The sequence below is a fragment of the Scleropages formosus genome, chromosome 21 (genome assembly GCF_900964775.1).
Source record: "Scleropages formosus chromosome 21, fSclFor1.1, whole genome shotgun sequence".
NCBI classification, from domain to species: Eukaryota; Metazoa; Chordata; class Actinopteri; order Osteoglossiformes; family Osteoglossidae; genus Scleropages; species Scleropages formosus.
In genome coordinates, this window is record NC_041826.1 from 21,341,494 (window position 1) to 21,367,443 (window position 25,950).

The following is a 25,950-nucleotide window of genomic DNA, read 5'->3' on the forward strand; positions in this document are numbered from 1 at the left end:
ACCATGGCGACAGCGTCGGTTTCACTTTCGCTGGCTTCGAGTAGCACATGGCCAGAAAGTCTTTCCTTCCCACTCACAAACTGCGGCGGCTGCCCACTTCCTCATGCCAGCACCTCCCGAGGGAGGGGAAGTGCTCTGCGTGTTCAGATGGCAGCGTGAATATGGAAGGCTGGAGCTCTACCCAGATCGGGTACCGACACCCGGATGCGTCGAAAGCTTTCGGTTTCGCTTCTATCATCCCATGCCTGGTCACTCCTTGAACCCAGCACTCCGCGGGGAGTCACAATTTATGAAACGGGTCGCCCGCTCTGCCTCACTCGCCCACCTGCCAAATAGCAGTACGTCACGACTGTAAATCCACTCTCTCCGCTGACGCTCTTATTATGGGTGGATGTTGGCTAATGCTCTTTTTCATCAGGGGGAGGAAGAGTGTTCCGAGTTACCTTTCTCTCCGACTTGACGCCTGACCCTGCCAGTTCTCGTCATTTAAACGCGCCGTTTTCACTGATATATGTGCGTCCTGAAGGTCGACCCGTAAAACTTTCGACCATCTGCACCTCCACTACTAACGCTGCGAAAAACTGTGTGGCACCAGCGTAAAACACCACGGCTGTCGTTGTTAGGTGCCGTCGAGTCATGGCAACTCTACGGATAGTTGTCCTGATAAGCGTCTGCTCTTCCACCAAGCGGCGAAGACCTCAAAGTGGGGCATCCGTGGCTGTGGTGATTGTGTCGATCCAACGCATAGCTGGCCTTCCCCTTCTACACTGACCTCCCACTTTGCCAGCACGATGTCCTTTTCCATCGACTCTTCTCTCCGCATGATGTGTCCAAAGTAAGAGAGTCGAAGCCGTGCCGTGTGAGCTTCCGGTGGCATCTTCGGTCGCCACGGTAAACACCACGGTACACACTCTAATCTCACCATCCATCCTAGTAACCCTGATACCAGTCTCACCCACTGAGCCGTGGCACTGGGCTACGCATAAGTGGCGCATATGGGTGGCGTTTTGGTGCCGCTCACCGTGTATTCAGCACTAATCCAGCAGGACCACGGACAGCGACCGTTGCCGACTACTGAGCACAGCTTGTAGAAAATGAGCGGCGGGAAGGCATAGAGAGGCACAAATGCACGTGAGGGAGGCATCCTTCCTGCAACACTTCAGTGGAAAGTGCAGTAAAGAAGTGCAGCGGAAAAGAACGTGGGCAATTTTGTATTAAATAGGTCTACTGGGCGCGACTGTAGCTGCACCAGCAGTGACCGTCAGGCGAAACCCAGTTCAACTTGATCGGTCCAGTTGGCAACCTTTTGTGAGTGACAACAGGTCGCTGACCCGACCTGGGGTGGGGGGGGGGGGGGGGACGAAAATACACACTTCTTTATGCAAGCGGCTACCGGAAGCACCTGCATCTTCCACAAATTGCTTGCTGAGTGCCGAACCCACAGATGTCCAAGCAAACTGCTGTCTGATGGCCTGCATGGCTGGGCCCATTAACCCGTTCCAGCCCCTTCCTCGTGCCAAAGCACCTGGAAACAAATCATCACACACAGTGCGACCAAACTTTTCTGTCGGCAGAAGTCACGTTGGCGACGTTGGCATTTAAATGTTGTCCGACAGTCACACCTAGTGGTTACTGGGCGGCACAGCAAGTAGTGCTACTGTCTCAAGCACCTAGCTAGTGCAAGTGGACATGGGTTTGATGCACGCTCAGTCTGTGGAGTTTGCATGTTCTCTGCGGGGGTTTCCTCTGGGTGCTCTGGTTTCCTCCCACAGTACAAAGACGTGCTGTTCAGGTTCACCCACAATGTGTGAGTGAATGACAGAGAGAGTGTGTGTGTTCCACTGATGTATGGATGAGTGACCCAGTGTAAGTAGTGTACCTAGCAGTGTAAGTCACCACGGTGACTAAGGTGTGTGGGCTCATAACACTACATAGAGTTCATTGGAAGTCATTTTAGAGAAAAGCATGTGCTGAATAAATAAATGTAAATGTACTGTCATACAGCAAATGCAATCCTTGACTTACGACATGCGCAACTTCGGAAAACCCCAACATAAGAGGGCGTCTTGTGAACCTTGTTATATTATTTTCAAGTTCCACTCTGCTGCATGATCCGCTGTTGCAAGTCACCATATTTCTCTCTCTGACTGCTGTTGCGTTTTGTTTGTAAAAACGATGTTTTATTTACTGAAAGTTGAATTTTTGACTCCCTTCCAGTTACTCTTGTTGTACAATGGCTAGGAAGCGAGAAACAGGACTATTCTGGAAGTGTAAAAAATAAAAAGCAAAATAAAACATATTTAGAAATGAAAGTGAAAAAAGAAGTGCAGCATAACACACACACACACACACACACACACACACTTTCTGAACTGCTCATCCCATACGGGGTCGTGGGGAACCGGAGCCTAACCCAGTAACTCAGGGCGTAAGGCTGGAGGGGGGCACCCAGGAGAGGACGCCAGTCCGTCGCAAGGCACCCCAAGCGGGACTCGAACCCCAGACCCACCAGAGAGCGGGACCCGGTCCAACCCACCGTGCCCCCCCTTGCAGTATAACAATATCATTATAATACTTTACTGTATAGTAGTAATATTCTATACAATAGTATTATTCTAGTATAAATAATGTGTGAAATTAGAGGAAAATACCACAAAGCCTTATTATACAACATAGAATTCGTCCCTGTTAATATGTGTTATGTCTTATTTGATACGGTACGACGAAGTCAACTTGCAATGAAGCCGCTGGAACGGAATCTCGTCGCAAGTAGAGGATCACCTGGACGTGCTGCATTCTAGAGCACGATCGGCACGCTGTGCGAAAATGGACCCGAGCTGTGAACTTGCAAAGTGCTTTAAGGGGGGGCAAACCTCATCGCTAGTGACCAACTACAGAAAAAAAACAGAAGCAACACTTATTTTCTGAATAAACTTAATTTTCCAGCTACAGCCAAAAGGAAACTGCCATCAGAGAGTGAAACCTTGAGGCTGACTCAGTTCATGATTCCAAATGTATTGCTATATATACTGTATCTATATATACCGTATGTGTCTGTGTGTATCTATATGTAAATTATTTTTGTTTTATTTTTTGAGAGCTTTAGAATAAAACAATTTTCAGTGGTTTTTAGAGACAGAATATTTGGTCAGAAGATTATTCATAACACATATTTGTTATAAGAATCACTGGATGTGAACTAGGAGGCCCCTCCTTAGGCACAAAAGGACACATCTACTCAGTGTGGCTCAGAAAAGTTCGGCAGGGAGGGGATGTTCTTACAAAGGTTTCATCGAAGGAGCCTCATACACCCAGCATATCAGCCCCGTACGAAGTAAAAATGCAGAATCCAGTACCTGTGCAGCCTGCCAACCTCCAGCAGTCTCATTAAATTGTCTTTCCTTGTGGTGGGACACTGTCTCCACCTGCTGGACAGGAGGACAGCGACACGCGTTCCATGAGGTGTCCCTCTTGGAGACAGATGTGTCCCCTGGGGACTGGCTGATTCCAGATGTTCCTGTAATAACCAGTGTGCAGACCCTGCTCTTGGGTAAGGCTGCGAAGATCTCGCATAAGGTTCCCCATCAGTGCCACAACATTTCTTCAGTCCTTCGTGAGATGTCATGGTCAGTAGATCCTCGGAGCTCCTCTCCCAGATAATAACGCTGTATTCCAGATTATCACCATGGAAACTGAGGCCAGGATCATCGGGTTATACAACTAAATCTCTTTGCCAGGTTTAATATGACTCTTGTTGTTGTCAGGATGGATTTGTATAACACTGTCTCGCATCTTCATACATGCTGCTGCCAGCGGTTTCTCAGTTTCACTCTTCAGAGCACTTCAGCCCCATCCCAGTAGACCCCCTTCCTCACCTATGACTTTGCGCTTTAAGTAAACTGGATGTACTGTGGTTACTGTGGTACTGAGTCACTAGGATGACCTTTTGGGCCACAGGAGCAGGGCTCCCACTTGACCCACTGGCTCTTGGCAGGTGACGCCCCTACAGGACTTGGGACTTGAGAGGCAATACAAGCAACAGCTTTTCCATGTTTCCATGAAAAAGTTGAAAGGTTGCAACACATCTGGGGGAAAAAATTGATATAATTGTGTATGCCCACCCCCACGCCAGTGCCCTCATCCACAATTCATCACAAACTGCAAATACAGTGTTTTTAATACATATATTTATGTATATCCACATACTCCCATAATTGTTTTGGGTTTCATCTGGGAGCTCTGGTTTCCTCCCACAGTCCAAAGACATGTGCTGAAGGTGACCTGCTGAGCACAAACTAACCCCTCTCTCTCTCTCTCTCTCTCTCTCTCTCTCTCTCTCGTCCAGAATGTACCCTGCATTATGTCTGTAGGATAGGTTCCGGACCACCATGATCCTGAACTGGACAAGTGCTTATTGAAAAAGTATAACATATACCAGGACCCGTATAGCATATACGTTTGAACCCAAAAGGTGCAGGTGCAAATCCCACCTCCAGCTGTAATACCCTTGAGAAAGGTACTTACCCTAAATTTGTCCAGTAAAAAAAAGTACCCAGCTGTACAAATGTAGATAGGTTAACACTGTAAGTTGTTTTGGAGAAAAGCATCAGCAAAATGAAGTAATGTAAAATAACTGAAATATAAATGTCCCTAAACTTTTAATGCAAAGCACATGTATAATATGTATATATAAAATTACACCACGGACATTCCCTAAGTATTTTTATACACGAAATGCAGAGCATCACTAGTTCATTCTTTTTTGTTAACGATAACAGAACATAGAGTAGAAATGACAAAAAATTAAAGGAAAAGTATAAAAATACTATATAAAAAGAGGCAAGGGGAATACAAACACACACAGTTGAGTTGATAAATCGATGAAAACAGAATGATCGACGGAGTGTAAAGTTTTAACAGCTTTTCTAGTGCGGACTTGAATAGTAAAGTACTGTTTGATTCCAGTGGTAAAAGCGCTGTAAAGTCGCGTTGCCGGAGAATTTGCAGTTATTATGGATAAGAAGTTTGGCGAACAATAAAATTAGGCAGATTAAATAAAACTATGCGGCAGTCAGAGGAAGCGAGCAGCGCGTTTAACTACCCGAGAGACGGCGCTTTGCGGTAGTTCTTAATCTGTTTGTTTGTTTGTTTGAAATAACTGCGCACCACCGACCGCCACCTCGAAGCGGACGCACGTGCGCGCTCTCTCTCCTCCATCACGTGACCGGCGAGCGGCTGCTACGTGTGACGCCGCGCTGGACAGCAGGCGCTGCTCCTACTGCGCTTTACTTTCTTCTCCTTCTCCGCACTCTGCGACGACGACAGCAGCGGAAAATGTCCCATCAGACGGGCATAAAAGGTATTTGTACAAATATGTCGTCTCCTGCTGCTGTTTTGCGGAGCACGCGTGAAGAGACGTAGGAGCGGTGAAGAAGTTCCCTCGTCGCGTCGGTGCGCCGCGTCCTCCGTTCGCAGAGTTTGCGGTGCGAAGAAGCTGGAAAAGTTCGGGGGGATAAAAAAAGGCCAGCGGTGAACCATCACGTTAGGGGCCCGAGAAGACCGACGGGAGGGTCGTCTCTTAGCGCAATTTTTTCTGGTGTCGCTCGGGTTCGCACTGCGCGCGCGCGCTCGCTCGCTCGCTCACTGACTATCGGCACGAGAACCGGCGGCGTCACTTCGTGCGCGCGGACAGAAGATTCTCTGAGAGAACCAGAACGCACTGCCTGCGCGCGCGCTGTGTCGCTCGCCTGTCTGCCTCCCCCGGGTCGTTACGGCCCGGTGCGAGGAAATATCTGAGGTAAAAATACCAGTAGCAACAGCAGTAACCGTAGTAATTTAAGTGTTACTTACTGTTAGCCATGTTGCGCTGGACACGAACACCGACACACTACTCTGGTGTTACTGTGTGTGTCCGTGTGTCTTTTCTGAACGAGGACGGATGAGGTGAGGCGGGGGGCCCTTCACGCGCAGTCAGTGTTATGTCCGCGAGATCTTTTTGCAATATAAGACGATGGAGGCAAATGTTCTCATTTATTCTTTTTTTTGGGGGGGGGAGAGACATGATACTTGTTCCTGGGGAGTCTCCAGTCCTCATCTGGAGTGAGATACAGGGTGTGTGTTGTGAGCACGTTGTGACATTGATTGTCCCCATTTCACTGTGGTAAAGTGGGGGGTGGGGGGACACAGACCCGAGGGACCTGACCTGACTCTGTGTTCACAGCTTCTAGGGAGGTGAGAGATGTCTTTGCGAAGGCGAGGAACGGAAACTACCGACTCCTCAAGATAGTGATTGAAAACGGTCAGTGGTCTTTACTTTCCCTACAGGAAGGGACACGTTCTCTAGTCCCGCGTGCAGAAGGGTTTTTATTGTCTTTTTCTCTGGAATTTACTCCAAGAACTGGTTACATCCATGTCCGGAGAACCCGTCCTAGTATTTTGATCCGGTTGAACTAAGTGATTTGACCCAAACGCCTTCCGACATGCCGCTACCTTAACCAAAACTTTACTTGGAAATCACATACTTACGTTTATTCATTTAGCGCAGGCTCTTCAAAGCGACTTAGTGTTAAGCTGTGTTATTTACCCATTTATACAGCTGGGTAGTTTTACTGCAGCAATTCAGGGTAAGTACTTTGCTCAAGGGTACCACAGCTGGAGGTGACTTGAACCTGCAACCTTTGGGTCCAAAGCAAAGGTAATGGTGCTAACCACCCTACCAGCTGTCCACACAAAGTATGAGGTAGAATGAGGTATGAAAGTATGAGGAGAGCTGGTAGCATAGTGGTTAGAACAACAGCTCAATGAATAAATGTAAATGTAGAATTTCACACACATTGAAGTATAATGTAGTAATGTAAATGATGTAACCACTTTTAAGATGAAGTAAAGGATAGCAGTTGCTTAATAACTGTTGTGTCCATCTTCAGAGCAGCTGGTGATGGGTGCCACCAAGCTAACAGCCCACAGCTGGGACCAAGAGTACGACTCGCTCGTCCTTCCTCTGTTAGAGGATGAGCAGCCCGCCTACATCCTGTACCGACTGGACTCCACCAACAATCAGGGCTACGAGTGGATTCTGCTGGCCTGGTCACCAGAACCTTCTCCTGTATGTTGCCCTGTGAAGCTGGTGCCCCATGTTGCCTGGATGCTTTTTAGATCCTTGAACAATTCTAGAGGACCACAAGTACTTTCTTAGTCTTGAACCTTCATTGCAGCCTTTGCGATCATCCTCTAACGTTGTTTTTTTTTTTTTTGGACAGGTACGGCAGAAAATGTTGTATGCTGCAACAAGGGCAACGCTGAAAAAGGAGTTTGGAGGCGGGCATATTAAAGATGAAATTTTTGGCACCACCCGGGTAGGCTATGTTACATTTTCAATATTGTATGTTGGCTGCGGTTTAAGTGCTGCACGGGGTGCACAGAGTTCTCCTTATGTTTGTACAGAAGAACGCAATGGCATACCACTTCCGTTTCTCTGTTGCTACAAAAACCACGTGGGGGGTGGAAATGAGTCAGGACTGACTTGATGGCACGTGCATACATACATGTATGTTCTCTGTGCTTCCCGGTGAAATCCTTATGCCTCAAATTTCTTGGCTAAATATATCCCTCGGTGTGGTGTACAGTGCAATGTATATTCAGACTAAGTAGCAGTGGCAATTTGAAGAGCCAAGTAGTACTTATCTTGGGCCAGCCCTTCCACCTCATTGCCTGTCTGCTCCTTCCAGGATGACGTCTCCTTAAGTGGGTATAAGAAGTATTTGAGCTCCCAGGCAGGCCCCCTGCCCCTGACTGCTGCTGAGGAGGAGCTGAGGCAGATCAGACTTAATGAGGTTGGCCGAGACACACGTTCTCACACACTCACAGAAACGGATGTCTCTATATATATATGTGTGTGTGTGTGTGTGTGTGTGTCATGGAGCAACTAGTGCTGACTAAAGACAAAAGGCTTCAGACTGTCTGCATGAAAACATGAAGAAAAGTGTGCCCTGTAAGTGGAAAAGTATGTGGTACATTACACCCCCTAAGGGCAGCAGACGGTCAGTGTGAATGTCAGTGCTGCAGTGAAGTATATTAATGAACAGTATTGATCAATATCGACAGGCCTAGTTACGCTTGGTGTTTAGGTCTTTTATGCAGGTCCATCTAACTCAGCAGTACAAGTGGTTACAATGCACCACAAAGTAAAAAATGCCTTTTAAGTCTTCAGTTTCCAGAGACACTAGTCTAACAGGTTAAGTGACAGCATCTGTTTTAAGGAAGTCAGCTTAGATTTTATGGTTAATTTAGGCATCAGGGTGGAAATGAACCCTGCCTGTCTTCCGTCTGAAAAACCTGGTCTTCGCACTCAAGCCTTAGAAGGAAATAATGTGTGTGGGTTTTCATGTTCTTCTGCTGGTCATATAAAAAAGGTACTGCAAGGCCATCAGCCATCATTGCAACAGGAAGTTGGATGATTTCCCCTCCCCCATGATGGCTTTGAAAGGAGGAAGATGCACCAGTAATCTGGATGGGAGTAAAGAGGATTTTAAATAGTTGTCATTCATAGGCTGAGAGTAAATGTACTAAATCACAATTCTGTAAAGGCCTAAGGAAAAAATGTCAACAATGATCACATCCCAGCTTTGACTGCCCCTTAACTCCCCAATGCTCCTTTATTGCTCAGGTCATTGTTTTCACATCAGCATTGTCTGCCACAGTATCTTCTACTCAGTAGCGCTGTACTAATAACATTTTAGTATGATTAAAATTAATATCATCATTATAGTAATAAATGTGTTATTCCCTGTGTAACCCCTGTGCAATGTCCTTCACAGGTGCAGACAGGCATCAGTATGGGCACCAAGAAACAGACCCTGCAAGGAGTCGCGTTTCCACTGCACCGAGATGCTGTGCGCGCTCTGGAGCAGTTCAGAGAGAAGAGGCTCACCTACGTCCAGCTGGTGAGTCCCAGGAGGAGCTGAGCAGGGCCTGACCAGACAGGGTTTGAGTGCACTGTCAAGCTGTGCTTTCTAGAAGTCTCTCTGTGGTTTTTACAGCGAGACTGAGCTATGCCTTAACATTCAGCCTTTTTTTAATACAGTATCTGTGTTCTGGGTTTCCTTGGTAATTTAGTTATTGTTTCTGTGCTATTTTTATCAACAGGAAATAGACTTTCCAAATGAAATGATTAAGTTATCAAGCACTGTTCCGACGGAGCTCAAAGATTTGCCCAAAAGGATTCCGAGCGATTCTCCCCGCTATCACTTCTTCCTGTACAAACACAATCACGAAGGCCGCTATCTGGAGTCCACAGGTGAAAACCCATTTAAAACATTTGAAGGAATTGTTCGACCAAGTGGAGAGAATTTTGAATCGGATTTCAGTTGTTCATTTTATTCCGTTTCCCCTGGTAATCGGATATCTGAGAGCATCAAGCTAATTCATGCCATTTAAGCAGTTTCAGTGTTTTTCCGTGAAACTAGAAGGTTCTGCGTCCTTGCTGATTAATGGTATTACATCTGCAGTCTTCATCTACTCCATGCCTGGCTATAAGTGCAGCATCAGAGAGAGGATGCTGTATTCCAGCTGCAAAAGCCCTCTTTTGGACACAGTGGAAAACCACCTTCAAATCCAAATTACAAAAAAGGTAGCGGGAAAAAAAATCTTCTGAGTTATATTGGTTATTTTTCTTTAATCAAGGTGTAATTTCTTTTTCAAGGGATATTAGGAGATATCTTAAATATTTTCCCTTCCCACACATTTTATTACCCAAGAGGCGAACGATTTCTGCAACTATGGTCTAAGCCTTATCAGTGTAGCTGTGCGTATTCTGCAGTTATTGGTTTTCCTTTGTTTGCATTGTGTGTAAACTTTGGTCTGTTGCTCATCTGGCTGTTTTGTCTCAGGTGGAGATAGACAATGGGGAGGAGCTCACCAGTGACTTCCTGTATGAGGAGGTCCACCCCAAGCAGCATGGGGACAGACAGACCTTGACCAAGTCCAAGGGTCCAGCGGGGAAACGTGGGGGACCACAGGATGGTACAAGCCCTCGGGAACGATGGCGATGAACATGACTGAGGGCCACCCCCACACTGGTGGTCCATGGTAGAACATTCTACTGCAGTACAAGATCTTATTTTAAATGACCCCATGAACCCTTTTAATAACCGTTGTGTTGCTTGTTAGGATGAACAGTGGAGTGACCGCAAGTCATCAGGCAAAAGTGTTAATGTAAGTCCATAAATTGTTCTCTGAGGTGTCCCTGCTGTTAAGTACACAGAAGATGGAGTGCATGAACAGCAGGCTACAGTGGAATATTTTTGTAAGTCTAAAACTAGGGGCGGAAACAAGTGAAATATAATATTGGTTTTGAAGAGCATTCCAGCATGACACAGTACTCATAGTTGATGTATTGCCTGACCATTTTAAAGTTACGTTTGGTTACTTTGAGTTATTTTTGTTTTGTGACTAAGACCAAGCTGATTGTAGAGTAGATTCAATGGATTTTTATAAAGGCTGGAAATTAAGAAAATAGAAATATATTTAACATATGGCTTCAAGCGGCCATAATTTTAGTATAGAGATTTTTCTCGTAGTTTTGATATGAAAATGGTTTACAGAACAGAAGCTGTACTGTATATGAGACTTAAGGTCTTGTGCCCTCGTCATCGATCGCACCTCATTCCTTTTTACCTTTGGTCCATTCTACACATATGGTGCGTCCAGACTGTTTGTGAATGTTGTAGCTTCCTGGTTAAACACACCGCCATGTGGCTCCACATTCTGAGATGCTTGTGTAAGAAAACCCTATTTTCTAGAGTAATAAAACCTCAGTAGGCCTACACTTTTTTTGAGTTCTAAAACTGTACCAGGAGATACCGTTTTTAACCTGGAATTTTCATGTTAAAATCAGTCTTTTGTATCAGTTGTGTTTAAAAGTAAAAACAAATACATTTAAATCTTCCAGTGTTTCGTTTTTTTTTTTTTTTTCTGCGTAGCATTTTATTGTTGGCATGCTGCTTCTTCACCAAATACATGTTGAGTAGTTTAATGGAGAGAAATGGAGACACTCTGGTAACAGTGCTAGTCAGTCTTAATGAGTTCAAGATTATTTGCTCTGGATGTTTTACTTTATGCAACTATATTTATAAAAACATTTGTATGAATCTGATATTTGGCTATCTTAATAATGTCACTTCAGTGGAATATCCAGGTACATGCATGAGTAAAAGTTTTTAAAATCTGTTTGCACAGAAGCATTTATTCATGATCTCAGGTTCTGACTTGTTTCCCTGGAAGCGTCGAGCATTTTATCAGCTACTATTCATGATTACGAGCAGTTATTAAAGAGCCCTTGGGCCATTTCCTGTCTGTCTGTGGACGCGTTCCACATAACGTGCTCTGACGCTAAAAATTCCAATAGACATGCAGGCAAGACATTACTTGGGCACCAGTGACCAGTTTACACTGTTAGGTGCTGACGGAGAGGACCGAGACTATCCTCTATGGCACTCACTTTCCACTTGCCCATTCTTGGGCACTGAACCATAAACGAGGTAAACCATTGTAGCTACAGACAAAGAATATTACTCGTAATGAATTGCACTTGGCCAGTGATTCCATATTTACATTATCGCTTTTGGCCTTTGAACACACGACCTGATGACTGCGTCAGCTTCCGCTCTGTGTCTGTTTGCTGTTGTCTACGTTCTACTTTCCTATTGTCAGTCACTGAGCTGGATTTATATGAATGTTTGAAAATATTTATAGTTGAATTTGGAAAAGTTTGTGTGACTCTTTTGCATGTGATCTAACTAATGAAAAATACCAATATCTGTTTCTGTAAGGATGATTGCTGGGAGACAGGCTTGTAATAATGTCAAAGAATGGGGAGGAATTCTGCTTACAGGATGTTAACGTTGTGTTCCCTTCCACCAGCCATTTTGTCACGAACCTCATGCTGTGTTCTTCGGGTCGGACTCCTTTAAGCTCTCTTCTCTATTGTAGCCTGACTTCTGACTTGTAGCCTATTGCTCAGACACCAGTAAAAGTCTGTTTATTCCATGACGCAACAAGGTCAGAATCTTGCACATTTTTTTTTTTTTGGCACCAGTATGTTAACCGATCCTTGGAAGGGGACTGAAAATAATTTATCATACTCTTTTAAAAAGAAAAAAGCTCAACATGTTTATTAGTTCCTAGCAGCTGTTTTATTGCAAAGTCCTTTGATCAGCCCCACATGTCACCTCTGGGGAGGGAAGGAATGAGGGTGATGGCTGAAGATAGCAAGAATTAGGAGTAACTGGATTTGCGTTGACTCATTTATTCTTGTGATTGTTGTGTAAGAGATGGCATGTGTACAGCTGTAGGTCTTGATTGGGCTGCATCTGACAATTCAGACTTTATTTCACGTTAATTCGTTTTTACGGTTTCAGAGTGTGACAAGCATATGTAATGGGTTTCAGACACGGATCATATTATTAACATGCTTTACAATATGGACTCGTTTTATATGTAATAGAAACCATTAAAAGAATGACATCATCCTTAAACTGGGGAGACCATGCTTTTACACCCTTGGGAGACTGGGTGAAAAGAGAAATTGCGAAACATTGCTGCTGTTCCCTGTAATTTAATTAAAAAAACCTGTGCAGTTAAGCATCTGTGTCGTAGGGAAGGGCATGTGTAGGTCCAGAAGGGGGTAGGTGGGTCCAGGCACAGCATGTATGAGGGTTGTAAGATTGGACCCAGCATGGCACTGCCTTGTGATCTCACCAGGAACCTCCACCCCCACCCTCAAAAAAAAACACCCTCATGCTCTTCTGAAGAGCTTAAGAGAACAACTCATGTACAAACAAGACAAGTACTGGGGAGGACTTTCATTTGTATGCATGATGGTATTTCGTTAATGTCTAAATGCCTTCTGAAATAACTTGAGAGCTCTGTAGTTGGTACAATATGCAAATTAGCTAACACTGATTTTGATACCAGAGGTCGCAGCTTCGAATCCCACCTCCAGCTGTAGTACCCTTGAGAAAAGTACTTACTCTAAATTGTTCCAGTGGAATTACCCAGCTGTATAAATGGGTAAATAATTGTAAATAGCTTAATGTTATAAGTCTCTTTGGAGAAAAATGTCAGGAATGCTATGGAGAATTTTGGGAAAGCAGTTATCACAGCAACATGTAGGTGGCAGCAGCACCTTGCATACATTGTGTGTTTGTTTGCTTCTACAAGGATGCCTGAAATAATGTTGTCTATTAATATTAAGGGATGTTTTTGTTCAAAGGTAGGATGATCCCTGCTCTGAGATGTTTTCATTACGTTTGTGTTGAACTCTGTTTACAGAATCATCCAGGGCTTCACCTTTCTGAACTAGGCTGTCAGCCATACGAAGATCCATAGTAAGAGCTTCAAGGATTTTTAACCCTAATTTTGTACCAGGCTTTTTATGTAGGGCATATTTTTACGTCTCCAAGGGTAAAGCACACGTCTTTCTTCTAGAGAGGTGGGACATCCTCTCACCAAAATGCAGCACAGAAATCCTCAGAAGTGCTTCTCCCTGTGATTAAGGGTTAAATGTCATGAAGAAGTCCTACCACATGCTCCTGTCACGGCTGAATAATTTCCTCTACGTTTTCCTTCACTCTGGAAAGCGGTATGTGAATGTGGATGAGCAGTGGACTGCAGAGGGGTTGGACAGGGGTAGTAAATGTAGTAAAGCACATGGACTGTATGAAGATCATCGTAATCAGTCCAGCTCCATACACTGTTGTGCAGCTATCAAGAAGGGGGTCAACTACAGTAAAACAGTATTTGTTATCGTTTCAATTCTGTCATTAAGGGAAATGCTGGAAGTGGTGGGAGCTACACAGAGTAACAGATATGAGCGCAGATGAATAATCTATGTAGGGTGGCCTGCAATTTATCGCCGCTGTTTTAATTATTTCAGCTTTTAGTGCTGTCCTAAACAGTTCAAATACATTGATGAAAGTAACTGTATTGTCGTCCTTCCCCCCACCTCCGTGATCTCGGCTTTCACTTTTTACCCTTAACATTTCTTAGTATGCGAAATGACATTCCTGGCAGTAAAAGCAGAATCTGTTTCTTTTTACAATGCAGTATTTTGTTCCAGTATACTTTTGAGGGTTCCCTTCAACGGATGAGGAGTTTCATTTTAATCCAGATGATTTTGCACCTGACACAAGGATCAGGCAGTGAATTATGGATCTAAATGCCAAATATAACAAACTTAGTACTTCCCATTTACTGTGATAACCCATCAAGCCTCATGCTTGTCTATCAGTATGGGTTATTAATAAATTTTCCCATTTATGGAAGAATTTGTATATGTATATTTTTTCTATAACCTGAAAGACTATACATTGACTGAATGGTAAGGAGGTGTAGTCAGGGCACAAAGTGTCTGCTGAACAGCGGTCCACTGAAGTAAAGCAATGACATGCAGAGGGGCAGCACATTTTCCGAAAGTTGCCGCAAAAGTGCGGCAAACTAATTTTAATCAGATACGATACCAAAGAAGAAACATACGTGTTGCTGCGGTGCACTCAGTCTTGTGAAATTAATGTGCAATAGATGAAAATAACTTTTGAAAGGCAGCCAGCATTTGAAACACTAACACTGGCATTTCCATCCTGTTACGCAAACCCTCAAGGTTACATGTTTCCACGCGGGTCAGCAGACCAATGGAAACCACCTCTTTCCCAAATATTGATATTTCAACTGATGTGGCTCTCGGAATTAACGTTTTTCCCAATATTTCAGCCAATGTCACTATTCTCCCTGCGATGGAGGAGTTTAGGATTCTTTTATCAAGCGCAGCAGATCTCACTTCGTTTCACACCTTCGTAGCAGAATTTGAAATATTTCCTCATGACCTCGATAACCACCGATGTTTTGAGGGTGTTAAGAAGAAAACATCACTTTGATCATTTCCTGTGTACAACAGGTGACCGCATCACGCTTTCTGTGACTTGATGATAATTCTCTGCACTTTTCTATTTATCTGACACCTTTTTTCGTATCTAGTTTGTGTACATTTCGAGACTCCAGATGTCAGTGAAACCTTGTCGGAGAGTGATGTGACACACAGCTCCCAGAGACACACACACACTTAGTTTTACAACTGAGACATAGATATCAGAGCTGCTGCTAGGATCTTTTTATGCATCACTAATCACATTCATGTGATTAAAATCCAGTTTCTTGATTGTATCTTGAAGGAGGAATTTAGTTGCGGATCCAAAAACAAAATCATTAGCATAAAATGTAAAATAACTAACAATAGGGGGTCACTTTTTTTCTGCCTCTTGTGAATTTCCGCTATCAGCTCGGTGCAGCAATTACTGATATGTGGATGTCAAAACGGTGCATTTTTCTCTCAGCCAACCCTTCCTAATGAAAATTGCTGTGTAAACATGCATTCAAGGAATTCATCAGCTAATCGGCCATGTCCAGAATTATCGAAAAGCGAAGTTGGCCCCAAAGATGCTGACTGAGCACACGTCTCAAAAGCATTTGGCATCTGTTGCTCAGTATGATACAGTGCTTATTTATTATTTAACATTTTTTCAATGTTTACATGGTAGTGCATTCTTATGCTGAAAAGAAAAAGTTTTAGCCATTTGAATGTTTATTTCTGTTCCAGTTCTGCATGCTAGTCATCTGAAAGTCTGCTCCTCCCCCCCCCAAAAAATGCATTAAACCTTTGAAGCTTGAAGCACAGAATAACTGCATCATGTCCAGTTTCCGTGGATGTTGTTGAAGTTTGAGCTTAGCTGTGCGCAGGGATGAGACTGAAAACGGAGAGTGAATGCTTTTACACCAAGATTGCCATGAGAAAGTCAATTAAACATTTAAAGCTTGTACGTTCATGTGCTCTTTGTAAACGCAAGCAGCGATGCACATGAATGAACTAACAGCTTTACAAACACCGTACTTAGGGGTTCTAAAGAAAGCCGGTCGGTTTGTATAAACTCACGTAACAATGACTCCTCCCATCAATGGGCTGCACCTCAATCTGAATGCCTGTTAGTAGTAACCCGTAATCCTTTACTTTTCCCCGTGTGAAACTGCATTGTCTTTGGTGTGCGGAGCCTGGGCTTCTTTGGGCCGTGCGACACCCCGTTCCTGAGGAACCGCTGCTCCTTTCAGAGTTAATTCCAATGTGCCGCATTGGTCTGTGCTCTTCGTTTTTCACGCGCGTGCTTTTGTGGCCGCAGTCACTCGGGTTCGTGAAAAGACTCTATCGGGCCGCATTTCGGAGAGTAATTACGCGAGGGTTTGGGCGCTGGGGGAAAATGACAAATCCAGGCTCAGAGCTGAGTGCTCCAGGGTACCAGCGGGGTACCAGTGGGGTTCCATCCCCTCATGCAGAAGGGCAGCTTTCCAGAGCTCCTTTTGTCTCATTTACTACGTTTTTGTGTAATGTGACTTTTCCACTGAACAGGCATTCCAAGTACCACTCTGTGGTAAGATTGGATGCATGAGCAAACATGGGGCCTGTGTGCAAATAGTCAGGGGATCGTAAGCTGAATGGTCGATTACAGCTTTGGCCCAAAAAGCCCTACCCATCATGCAGAGAGGCAACAGTGAGGCCATTTTTAATAAAGACACCCAGGAGTCTCTCGCTATTGGCACGGCAGATCAGAACCAGGACCAAACATGGAACTAGAGCAGATGAGAGGTGCTGAGATCAGCATCTCCTTTCAACTGGACCAGTTGGCCATGTTTTCTATGTTCTCAACCACTTTAACCCTGCTGGTTTCAGACTGTGTGTGTGTGTGTGTGTGTGTGTGTGTGTGTGTGTGTGTGTGTGTGTGTGTGTGTGTCTCTCCTCCCACTATTCGAACTTGCCTTATGTTGCATAGCGCAGGTCCGGTGGGGGTGGGCTTATCTGATAGCTGATGTCAATGTTTTATGCTATCAGGTGAGTTTTTGTGCAAAACTACAATGAAAGTTGTTTCCCCTGCAGCGTTCAAACACACCTAATCTGCCTGTTCAATGTTAGCATGTAACTCAACTGTGTATCATTGTTTATATTTATTTGGCCCCGCTAATAGCTGTCAGTGGGGGGCGCGGTGATGCGACGGACTTGGCCGGGTCCTGCTCTCCGGTGTGTCTGGAGTTCGAGTCCTGCTTGGGGTGCCTTGTGATGGATTTGTGTCCCGTGCTGGGTGTGTCCCCTTCCCCTCCACCTCCAGCCCATGCCCTGTGTTGTCGGGTCAGACTCTGGCTCACCGTGCCCCCCCCTTAGGAGTACCCATGTCCTCTTGCACCACCCAGGTGCTGCGAGACAACAGCACCACTCGCTGTGCCACCATGCCACCCCACAATTTTCTTGTACTTATTTTTCTGTTGATTGATTGAAAATATTCATAGTTAGAATTTGGTGGATGACTTTTTTGCACTGGGGATCTTATAATTTTCCCATAAGAAATGATGGAAGTGCATACTTCATTTAATGAAAATTAATATAAAAGACCCATTTTCAGTAACAAATTCTGTATTTAAGTATTTTAAGTAAGTATTTTAAACTTAATTGCTCCATTTGTTAATGTAATTATATAGACTTTGAAAAACTGCTCCATCTATATTACTATATTATTTAGCATAAAAAACATGTAACATATTTAACTGACATTGCTCTTTCCTTGGAGGAAAGCACACATTCTGATAACCTCTGTTTCAGCCTAATGAAACTGTTTATTTACCATGATAATGTGAGATTAGCAGACATCGCAGGGCTCTGCCTTCAGAGCGGTTTGCAGGATGAGGAGGAATGTGGGAAGGGATGACGGCACAGGATTGCCATGCATTGCTTCTTTCTTCGAGAAAACCCAATGGGACCATACATCCATCTCCCCCACGCCCACCAACAGGGCCCACACAGCCTCCGTGCCCCCGGATGACATCACTGGACCTTGTTGCCTGGGAAGCTAAGAGTGTGAGCCTCTTCGGGCCATCAAGGAGAGGCTTGAAAAGACTGTCACCAGGAAAGAGATAAGAAGTGAGGAGAAGGACAACGAGGGCAGAATAATGGTGGTTCTGTAGAGAGATGAGGGATTAGAGTGGCGCAAAGGGGGGAAGCCAGTGACCCCGAGTAGATAGGTTCCCATTCAGTGTGGTTCATATCAGCATTCTAAGGCTGGGGGTGCAGCCAGAGAACCCAGAGCTGTGTTTGGCCACTAGAAGAGCCTTCACAGAACTCTCGTGTTCACCTAAGGCTTCTGAAGAAAGGTCCTGGAAATCCTGTGCTTTCACAGTCCAATACACAGGTGGTCTCCGGTTTATGATGGGGTTACGTTCCGCGAAATGCATCGTGAGTTGAAAATTCATTTCATACACCGAAAACACACCTCTGCTGCTGTTGACCAGCATCAGGAGAGTATTGCAGCGCATATCACCAGCTCACGATCATCAAGTCGAACCATCGTAAATGGGGGACCACCTGTATTACAATGCTTCCCTAGTTATATTTCTGCATTACTCTGTCTTGCTACTGCCAGGTTTCTGACACGTGTAGGGTTGGGGGATAGCTGGTAGTGTAGTGGTTAGAGCTGTTCCTTTTGGATCTAAAGGTCGCAGGTTTGATCCCCACCTCCAGCTGTAGTACCCTTGAGCACGGTACTTACCCTAAATTGCTCCAGTAAAATTACCCAGCTGTACAAATGGGTAAATAACTAATAGCTTGTAATAACTGCGACCTTAACGTTGTAAGTCGCTTTGGAGAAAAGCGTCAGCTAAATGAATAAATGTAAATGTAATGTCTGTGCGTGAGCATCGGGGTGCATTATGAGACACTTCCACCTGGATGGGATTGTCTCTTCCATACACTCTGGAGGGGGTGTGCAGAGAAAACAGCCGAGAAATCGAAGTAATGTATTTACCCCACCCCCCCCCAGTGTGATATGAGCACGAACGGTGGTGTTGCCTAACCTCAGACACACATGCACACAACCGCGATGTTTGTCGTTGGGTGAGTGAGTTTGACTTGTTCCAGCAGTAACACAATACCGTTCCTGTAAATATACTCTGTCTCAAGTGGAACACTAATGTAAACAGATGTTGGTAACAGACATAAATATTGATATCGCTGCTTTTTTGTGGAGAATCATCCTGGTTGGGAGGACACTGGAGAATGCCGTCGTTCGCATGCGTTACATGCTCGATGCAGTAAACAACGTGGTCTTTACAAGCAATGGACAAAAGGAATTCGTTTTTAGAGGACTGCCGCTTAAGCGGCGTCTTTGGGGTTGCGAGGTGTAGAACTTCAGGATCGGTGGGATCTTTGCTTCTCGATATTCCAAAATCCGGCCTTCGGAATTTGGAGGCTGCATCCCGCAAACGCGGCTCAGCTGAGAGTCTGAGAGTTCATCTGGATCGCGGGAAGCTGTGTTTGACGTATTCCTAGGGCAGCATTATACACATACTGTAGTCTGAGTCATCTCTCTTTGCAGCCATACATAGATTCCTGGGACAACCAGGGCCTCAGGGTGTTCCTGGAGCTGCTTATGTCGAATTCGCCAAGGTGAGCAATGTCAAGAAGTACTCGCCTCCTAAGCATCGCCATGAACCAAAGGCAAGGTGGATGTGATTTGTGTCCTTGATGAAGCCAAACAGGTGCTGCCCAGCTGTGAACAACCCTGGTTTTACACAGCTGGTGTAGGTCATAGCAGCAGAGCCCCCAGCACTTGTGTGTGATGACAATATAGAGTACAGAGAACAGACAGGGCACTTTTTTTTCTCAGCACCATAGGCAACTGGTGATGACTTTGTTTCCTTTATACAAACATATTAAATCGGATTATTAACAAAAGAACTTCTACTTGCAATTCCATCTAATTTTTCAGAGTCAGATGCAATGCCTGCATCACACCAGATGTTTAAAATATGAATAGAACTGATGTAAAGAAGATAAGATGCAGGGTTTATAAGGCCTGGGTACAAAAAGGAAGGAGAGTTTTCTAGTTAAGGCCACCCCCCCATCCCTCCCCAAAAAAAAGGGAGAGTAGCAGCAGAGCAGAAGGTGTCCTTATGACCAGACCTTTTTTCATGAGGAGCAAAATTTTAGGGTAAATATTTTACTCATGCAGTACTTGCACAGCTGAGATGACAGAGCAGCATAAATCCCTATGAGCGGGACTTACGGCTCACAAGCACACCTGCAGCAGGTGCTGGAGGGGGAATGTAAGTGAGTACTCAGAGCAGGAGGGTCATGAGGAAAAGAGCTATTGAGGACCGCTGACCCGGGTACAGGGCCTCTCCAGGGGGGTGGGCTGATTAGCGTAGCCCAAGAACCAGGCAGCTGCAGCTGGGAAACTTGATAGGATGTAGGGTTGAGGCTATGAGCTAGGAGAGTGTCACACGGCACAGAGCTCTCATCCACTCTTTTTCAGGTTTCAGAAAGGTTTTTTTTTCCAGATTTCTTCCCAAAAAAATATTTTTATGCATGGATCCTTATAGCAATACGAGCTTTGGCCACTTTGTCCATAAAGCAGAAATGTCAAATACCGTTATTTCCAGTTTAGCTTCTTAAGGGTCTGCATCTAAATTTGTAATATATTATCTATAGTGCAAGTGTCAGCAGTCCTGTTATTTGCAGACATTAGTAAAGATGGAATTATTATTATTTAGTTAAAATGATAATGTTTGTACAATACAATAAGGGGCACAGTGGTGCAGCAGGTTTGGCCAGGTCCTACTCTCTGGAGGGTCTGGGACTCGAGTCCTGCTTGGGGTGCCTTGCGATGGACTGGCGTCCCATCCCGGATGTGTCCCCTCCCCCTCCGGCCCCGCACCCTGTGTTGTCGGGTTAGACTCCGGTTTGCCGGGACAAGTGGTTTCTGACAACGTGTGTGTACGATACAATTTTGCAGCGCCATTCTTGGGGTCCATTGCTCCTAACAAGGTGGACAGTTTACAGAAGGTGGGCTTTAAAGTACTCAGATTTGCAAAGACATTCAGTCAATGATAGACTAGCTTTGTAGTTGCAACATGTGCAGACTGAGTGATGCTCTGTTATAACAAAACAGTAGCTGAAGTCATGGGGTTTGCAAAACAAGCTTTTGCTGGAGTGCTGGATTAGAATAAGTACTTTCATTTACTGTTAGACTGTCTGTCATTGTCTGTCAAGGCAACAATTTACTTCCTAGCAAAGTAAACGGCACAGTGTCAGAGTGCATTTAATACAGGAAATCGATCAGCGCTTGGCAATTACTTCCGCATCATGAAGTTTGGTCTTTCATCTTCTCTTCCTTTTGACCTGTTGAAGGGATGCAGTTCTGAGGAGTGTTGGAAATGATTTCTCCAGCCACTCTGGTGATAGAGCCGAGAAGCGACTTGGGATCCAATGGACACCTTGGGAACAGTTGGATGACTTGGATTTTGCAGGTGACCTCGCCCTTCTCTCACACACCCACCAACAAATGCAGGAGAAGACCAGCACTGTGGCAGAGAACTCAGCACGAGTGGGTCTCATCATCCACAGAGGGAAGAGCAAGATACTAAGGGTCAATGCAGGCAAGGACTCTCCAATCACACTTGAAGGTGAAGCGTTAGAAGAGGTGGACAGCTTCTCCTACATAGGCAGCATAATCGACAAGCAGGGTGGGACAGACGTCGACGTCAAGAGTCAGAATAGGCAAGGCAAGGGCATCTTTCCTGCAACTGAAGAACGTGTGGGGGTCCAGAGTTCTGACAGTCAAGACCAAGACCCGAATCTTCAACTCCAACGTAAAGTCAGTCCTACTTTACGGAGCAGAGACCTGGAGGACCACCGTCACCATCACAAAAAAGATACAGACATTCATCAACAACTGTTTGCGACAGATTTTTCAGGATCCACTGGCCTGTGATCATCAGCAACCAAGAGTTATGGCAGAGATCAGGACAACAACCAGTAGAAGATGATATCCTGCAAAGATGCTGGCGATGGATCGGCCATACCCTGCGGAAACCAGCTTCAAACACTACAAGAAGAGCCCTCACGTGGAACCCCCAAGGCAAGAGGAAGCGAGGCCGGCCAAAAAACACATGGCGACACCACCTGGATGCAGAAGCCAAGAGGATGGGCCACACCTGGAGAAAATTGGAAAAACTGGCCCAAGACAGAGATGCCTGGAGAGCCCTTGTTGACGGCCTATGCCCCAAGAGGCATAGGTAGGCATAAGTAAGTAAGTACGTACTCTGGTGATAAGAGCCTTGGATAAGGGGTGGTGGGCAAGGTGGGACGTTAGGTTTGGCCGGTGCCTCCTGTGTGCCGGGTCTAGGGTTTAAGCCCTGCTTGGAGTGCCTTGTGGTGGACTGGTGTTCCTGTCCAAGGTGTGTCCCTTCAGCCTCTTGCCCTGTGTTGCCAGGTAAGGCTACAGCTTGCCGTGATTGCTGACGTTGGTTGGCTAGGATGAGGGTTGTTGCCAATGGCAACTGGTCTGAACAGTGACCTCACAGAGAAACATCTCTGGGGTCTTGCAGGGCAGAAGCTGATGAAGTTCTCCGTCGTTAGACAAGACGTTCAAAACTCGTAGGCATGCTATTGTTCTTCCATCCGTAAGCAAATGACCACTATCTGCAGGACAGTTTCAAGGCCTCTGGGGTCATGACCTGGCCTAAGGCTATGACCTAGTGATCAGAGGGACTAGAGGCTTTTGTCGCTGCATTTGAGCAGAATCATAAACCGAGTTTACAAAAAATCTTGTTTTTGCATTTTGTTGAGAACTAGGGTACCAGGGAGAATGGAGGTGGAGCAGGTGGATGTCGGAAAAGCGGAGGAGAAGTCACATACAATCAGCTTGCAGTTAAAATGAGAACAACCGAAAGAGGTGCTTTTAAATGAATTATGTTTGCACTCCGAAAGCAGGATTGTAGGTCCCCCTTCTTAGGTTTTGTGTGAAATAAACTTTTAAAAAAAAAAAATAAAAAACCTGGTTAATTCCATGTGCTTAGTGTCCATTAAGGAAAAAAAATGTTTAGCACAAGTAACAACAGAGATTAATTTAAAAAGAAAAGGTCAAGACGTCGTGAAAATGACCAAGGAATATAGTGAATTTTGCCGCAAGTTTAGCGAAAGTCTTGCGAAAACAAACTGGGTCCTTCTAACCGAAGAGCCGGGCAGGGAAAAGCGCGCTCGCGGCGCACTGCCGGGTGTGGCACGAGCCGCACGTTACGCGCTGACGTCGGTGCGCTGTGATTGGTCGTGCAGACGCGGGGGGCGTTCCCGTGTTTGACGGTGGTAGTTTTAGATTGGGATGCTGCGGTGCCGCACAGATGAAAGGCGGAGGAGAAGTTTGGCCGGAATTTCCTTTCCGTTGGCGCCGCCTGAATATCCGCACTTCCAATGGAATGAGCTGCTTGAAGCGCGTTTTCGCGAAGGATGCGATGAGGCTGGTGCGCTGCGTGGGGTTTGTCCTGCAGAGATTGTCCACACATCTGTATCTCTCCACCTGTCCCTGACACACCTGGAGGGGGCGGGGGGAGCTCCGCTCTCCGAGAAGCTCAGCTGTCCTGCACGCCCCGGACCGACTCTCTCTCCGCTGAGGAAATGATGATGATGCAGTTTAGCGTTTTCCTGGTGGGACTCGTGTACCACCTGTCACTTCTCGTCGCCGACTCCCTGCAGTACGATCTGCATCCCAAACAAGGTAATTCCTCACCTCAATAACTGCCGGATTTGGAGCTGTAGTTCGAACTCAGCGGCATTGGTCGCGTGTCAGGTGCGCGCACCTACTGAAATAACCTGAAACATCGATTTAAAGCACATCGCTTGGGTGGTGCGAGAGGACATGGGTTCGATCACCGCTCAGTCTGTGTGCGGAGTTCGCATGTTCTCCCCGTGTCTGCGTGGGTTTCCTCTCGGTGCTCCGGTTTCCTCCCACAGTCCAAAGACATGCTGTTCAGGTTCACCCATAGAGGAAGTGTGTTCCACCGATGTACAGATGAGTGACCCAGTGTAAGCAGTGTATCTAGCAGTGTAAGTCACCTTGGTGAATAAGGTGTGTGGGCTAATAACGCTACATAGAGGTCATTGGAAGTCGCTTTGGAGAAAAGCGTCTGCTAAATAAATAAATGTAAATTTAAAGTCCCCGCTGCACGTGTGAGAGGCGCGATGACGCGCGCGGGCGATGTTTTCTGACTGTCGCCGTCACCTCGTCTGTATTTATCCCCTCACTTTGTTTCTCCTGCAGAGAGCTTCATCCGACAGCTGTCCTCTTATGAAATCGTGAGCCCGCTCCGGCTCAATGACTTCGGGGAGCCCTTTCCGCCCTCGCTGCACTTCAGCAGGAGGCGCAGGAGGAGCGCGCGCGCCGCGCTGCCCGTCCTCCGCGCGCACTACCGGATCGACGCCTTCGGGCAGCGCTTCTACCTGAACCTGTCGGCGGACTCCGGCTTCATCGGAGCCTCGTACACGGTGACGCACGTGGGAGCCGGACGACGCGACTCGAGTGACTCCCGCGTGCGGGACATTTCCGACATGAGACACTGTTTCTTCCGCGGACGCGTCAACAACAGCGGAGCCTCCGCGGCGGTGATGAGCCTGTGCGGCGGCCTGGTCAGTGACAAGTGACGTGTGTGTGTGTGTCTGAGTGAGAGAGAGAGAGAGAGAGAGAGAGAGAGAGAGCGCGTCTCCTCCGGGGACCCACTACCGCCTCCTTCGCGGACACATCACACTTGGTCTCCTTATCAACAAAAAAAACAATACGTTGCTAGAGCTCCAAACCCACCCAGATGCCAGGCAATAAGATACAGCAAGAGCTAATTTATCTCTGGTCTCCCGATCGTTTGGCTGTGCCCCCCCCGTGTCCCGAGTGATGTAATTATTTTGAGCATTTGCTCTGATTTCAAGGTTTCTCTGAATGTTTCCAGTGAAGGTAGTTCTTCCATATTTTTGGACCTAAAAGCCAGAGAGCTAAGCTGCTCTACCCCTAATGAATTATTTTTTGTGTATTTTAGTCTGGTAAGAACTTGATTCAGTCAGCTATATTTGTTGCTACACGCTACCTGTCCTTGATCGTATTTTCTTTCTTGCAGTCATCATGAACTTAGGTCTCACTGTGGGACTCCACCCATTGGGTCAGATCCACCCGAAGTTATAGCGATGGAAGATTTTGTTCTCGCTACTCTGGGCGTTCATCAAATGACGGGATTAGAGTGGAGTGTTCGACTCTGGTTTTACATGTCTTGATAAAGTGTGGCTTTGCCTTGTGGTCACGCTTAGCTTCAAAGAATCTCCACCCAAGGGTGGGGAAAGACTGTCCAATGACTCATAAATACACAAAAGCAGCATATCTCTAAGGGCTTCTCTGGGTTGGTCTAACTTGCCCGGCTTTGCCAAGATAACTGGCACACTCTGAATACTGGGTTTATGATTGTTTTTTGCCGAGTGTCTGCGAAGTTCAGCATAACTGGGCCAATATCTCTGCTATAGCTGTGTGGAGAAATGCCTGAAGATACTCTGCATGAACATTTATTCAGGCAGCAGACACCTTTCTCCATAACGATGCACAACTGAAGGTAAACGAAAGTTAATTTCACAACAGATGAAGAGCATTAGATATAGACACGCGATTACTGAAAAATGGCGCGTTTGTCTCGTACCGCCGTTTTTGCCAGCTCGGGTTATTTGAGAAGCTGCTGGTAGAACTGAGAGCTGTATGGGAAATGTGAAGATGATTGGGACAGATGGTGTGATGCAAATTTCTGTAGCTATTGGGAGATGGGAAAGGAAGTGGATTCAAAAGAGGTGTGGTTTGAGACCCTTTTTGAGGGGTGGAAGAGATTCTGCAGTTCTGAGGGATAGAGGGAAGACACTGAAAAACTAAAACACAAAAACTGAGAACCTGCAAACTGTAAATTCTGGGTCTCTGGTGAGTGGGGCCACCAAGCTGACAGATGAAGGGGCTGCTGATCCTTTGACCCTCTTAGAGCCAGTAACCAGTCTTGACCTTAACATGA

At 45.8% G+C, this 25,950-nt stretch overlaps 1 protein-coding gene and 1 pseudogene across 2 annotated transcripts in view; both read left to right on the top strand.

Annotated features, from left to right (window-relative positions):
- Positions 1 to 5,254: 5,254 nt before the first annotated feature.
- LOC108920840 (twinfilin-1-like) lies at positions 5,255 to 10,850 on the top strand (annotated as a pseudogene).
- A 12,403-nt stretch (positions 10,851 to 23,253) lies between these two features.
- The window catches only part of LOC108920724 (A disintegrin and metalloproteinase with thrombospondin motifs 20-like), a 31,032-nt gene continuing 28,335 nt past the window's right edge, over positions 23,254 to 25,950 (top strand). For both annotated transcript variants that reach the window (XM_029247519.1, XM_029247520.1), the window contains exons 1-2: positions 23,254 to 23,639; positions 24,183 to 24,547. In XM_029247519.1, the coding sequence (XP_029103352.1) occupies positions 23,540 to 23,639; positions 24,183 to 24,547 (465 nt within the window). In that variant the 5' untranslated portion in view covers positions 23,254 to 23,539. The remainder of the gene's footprint in view (positions 23,640 to 24,182; positions 24,548 to 25,950) is intronic.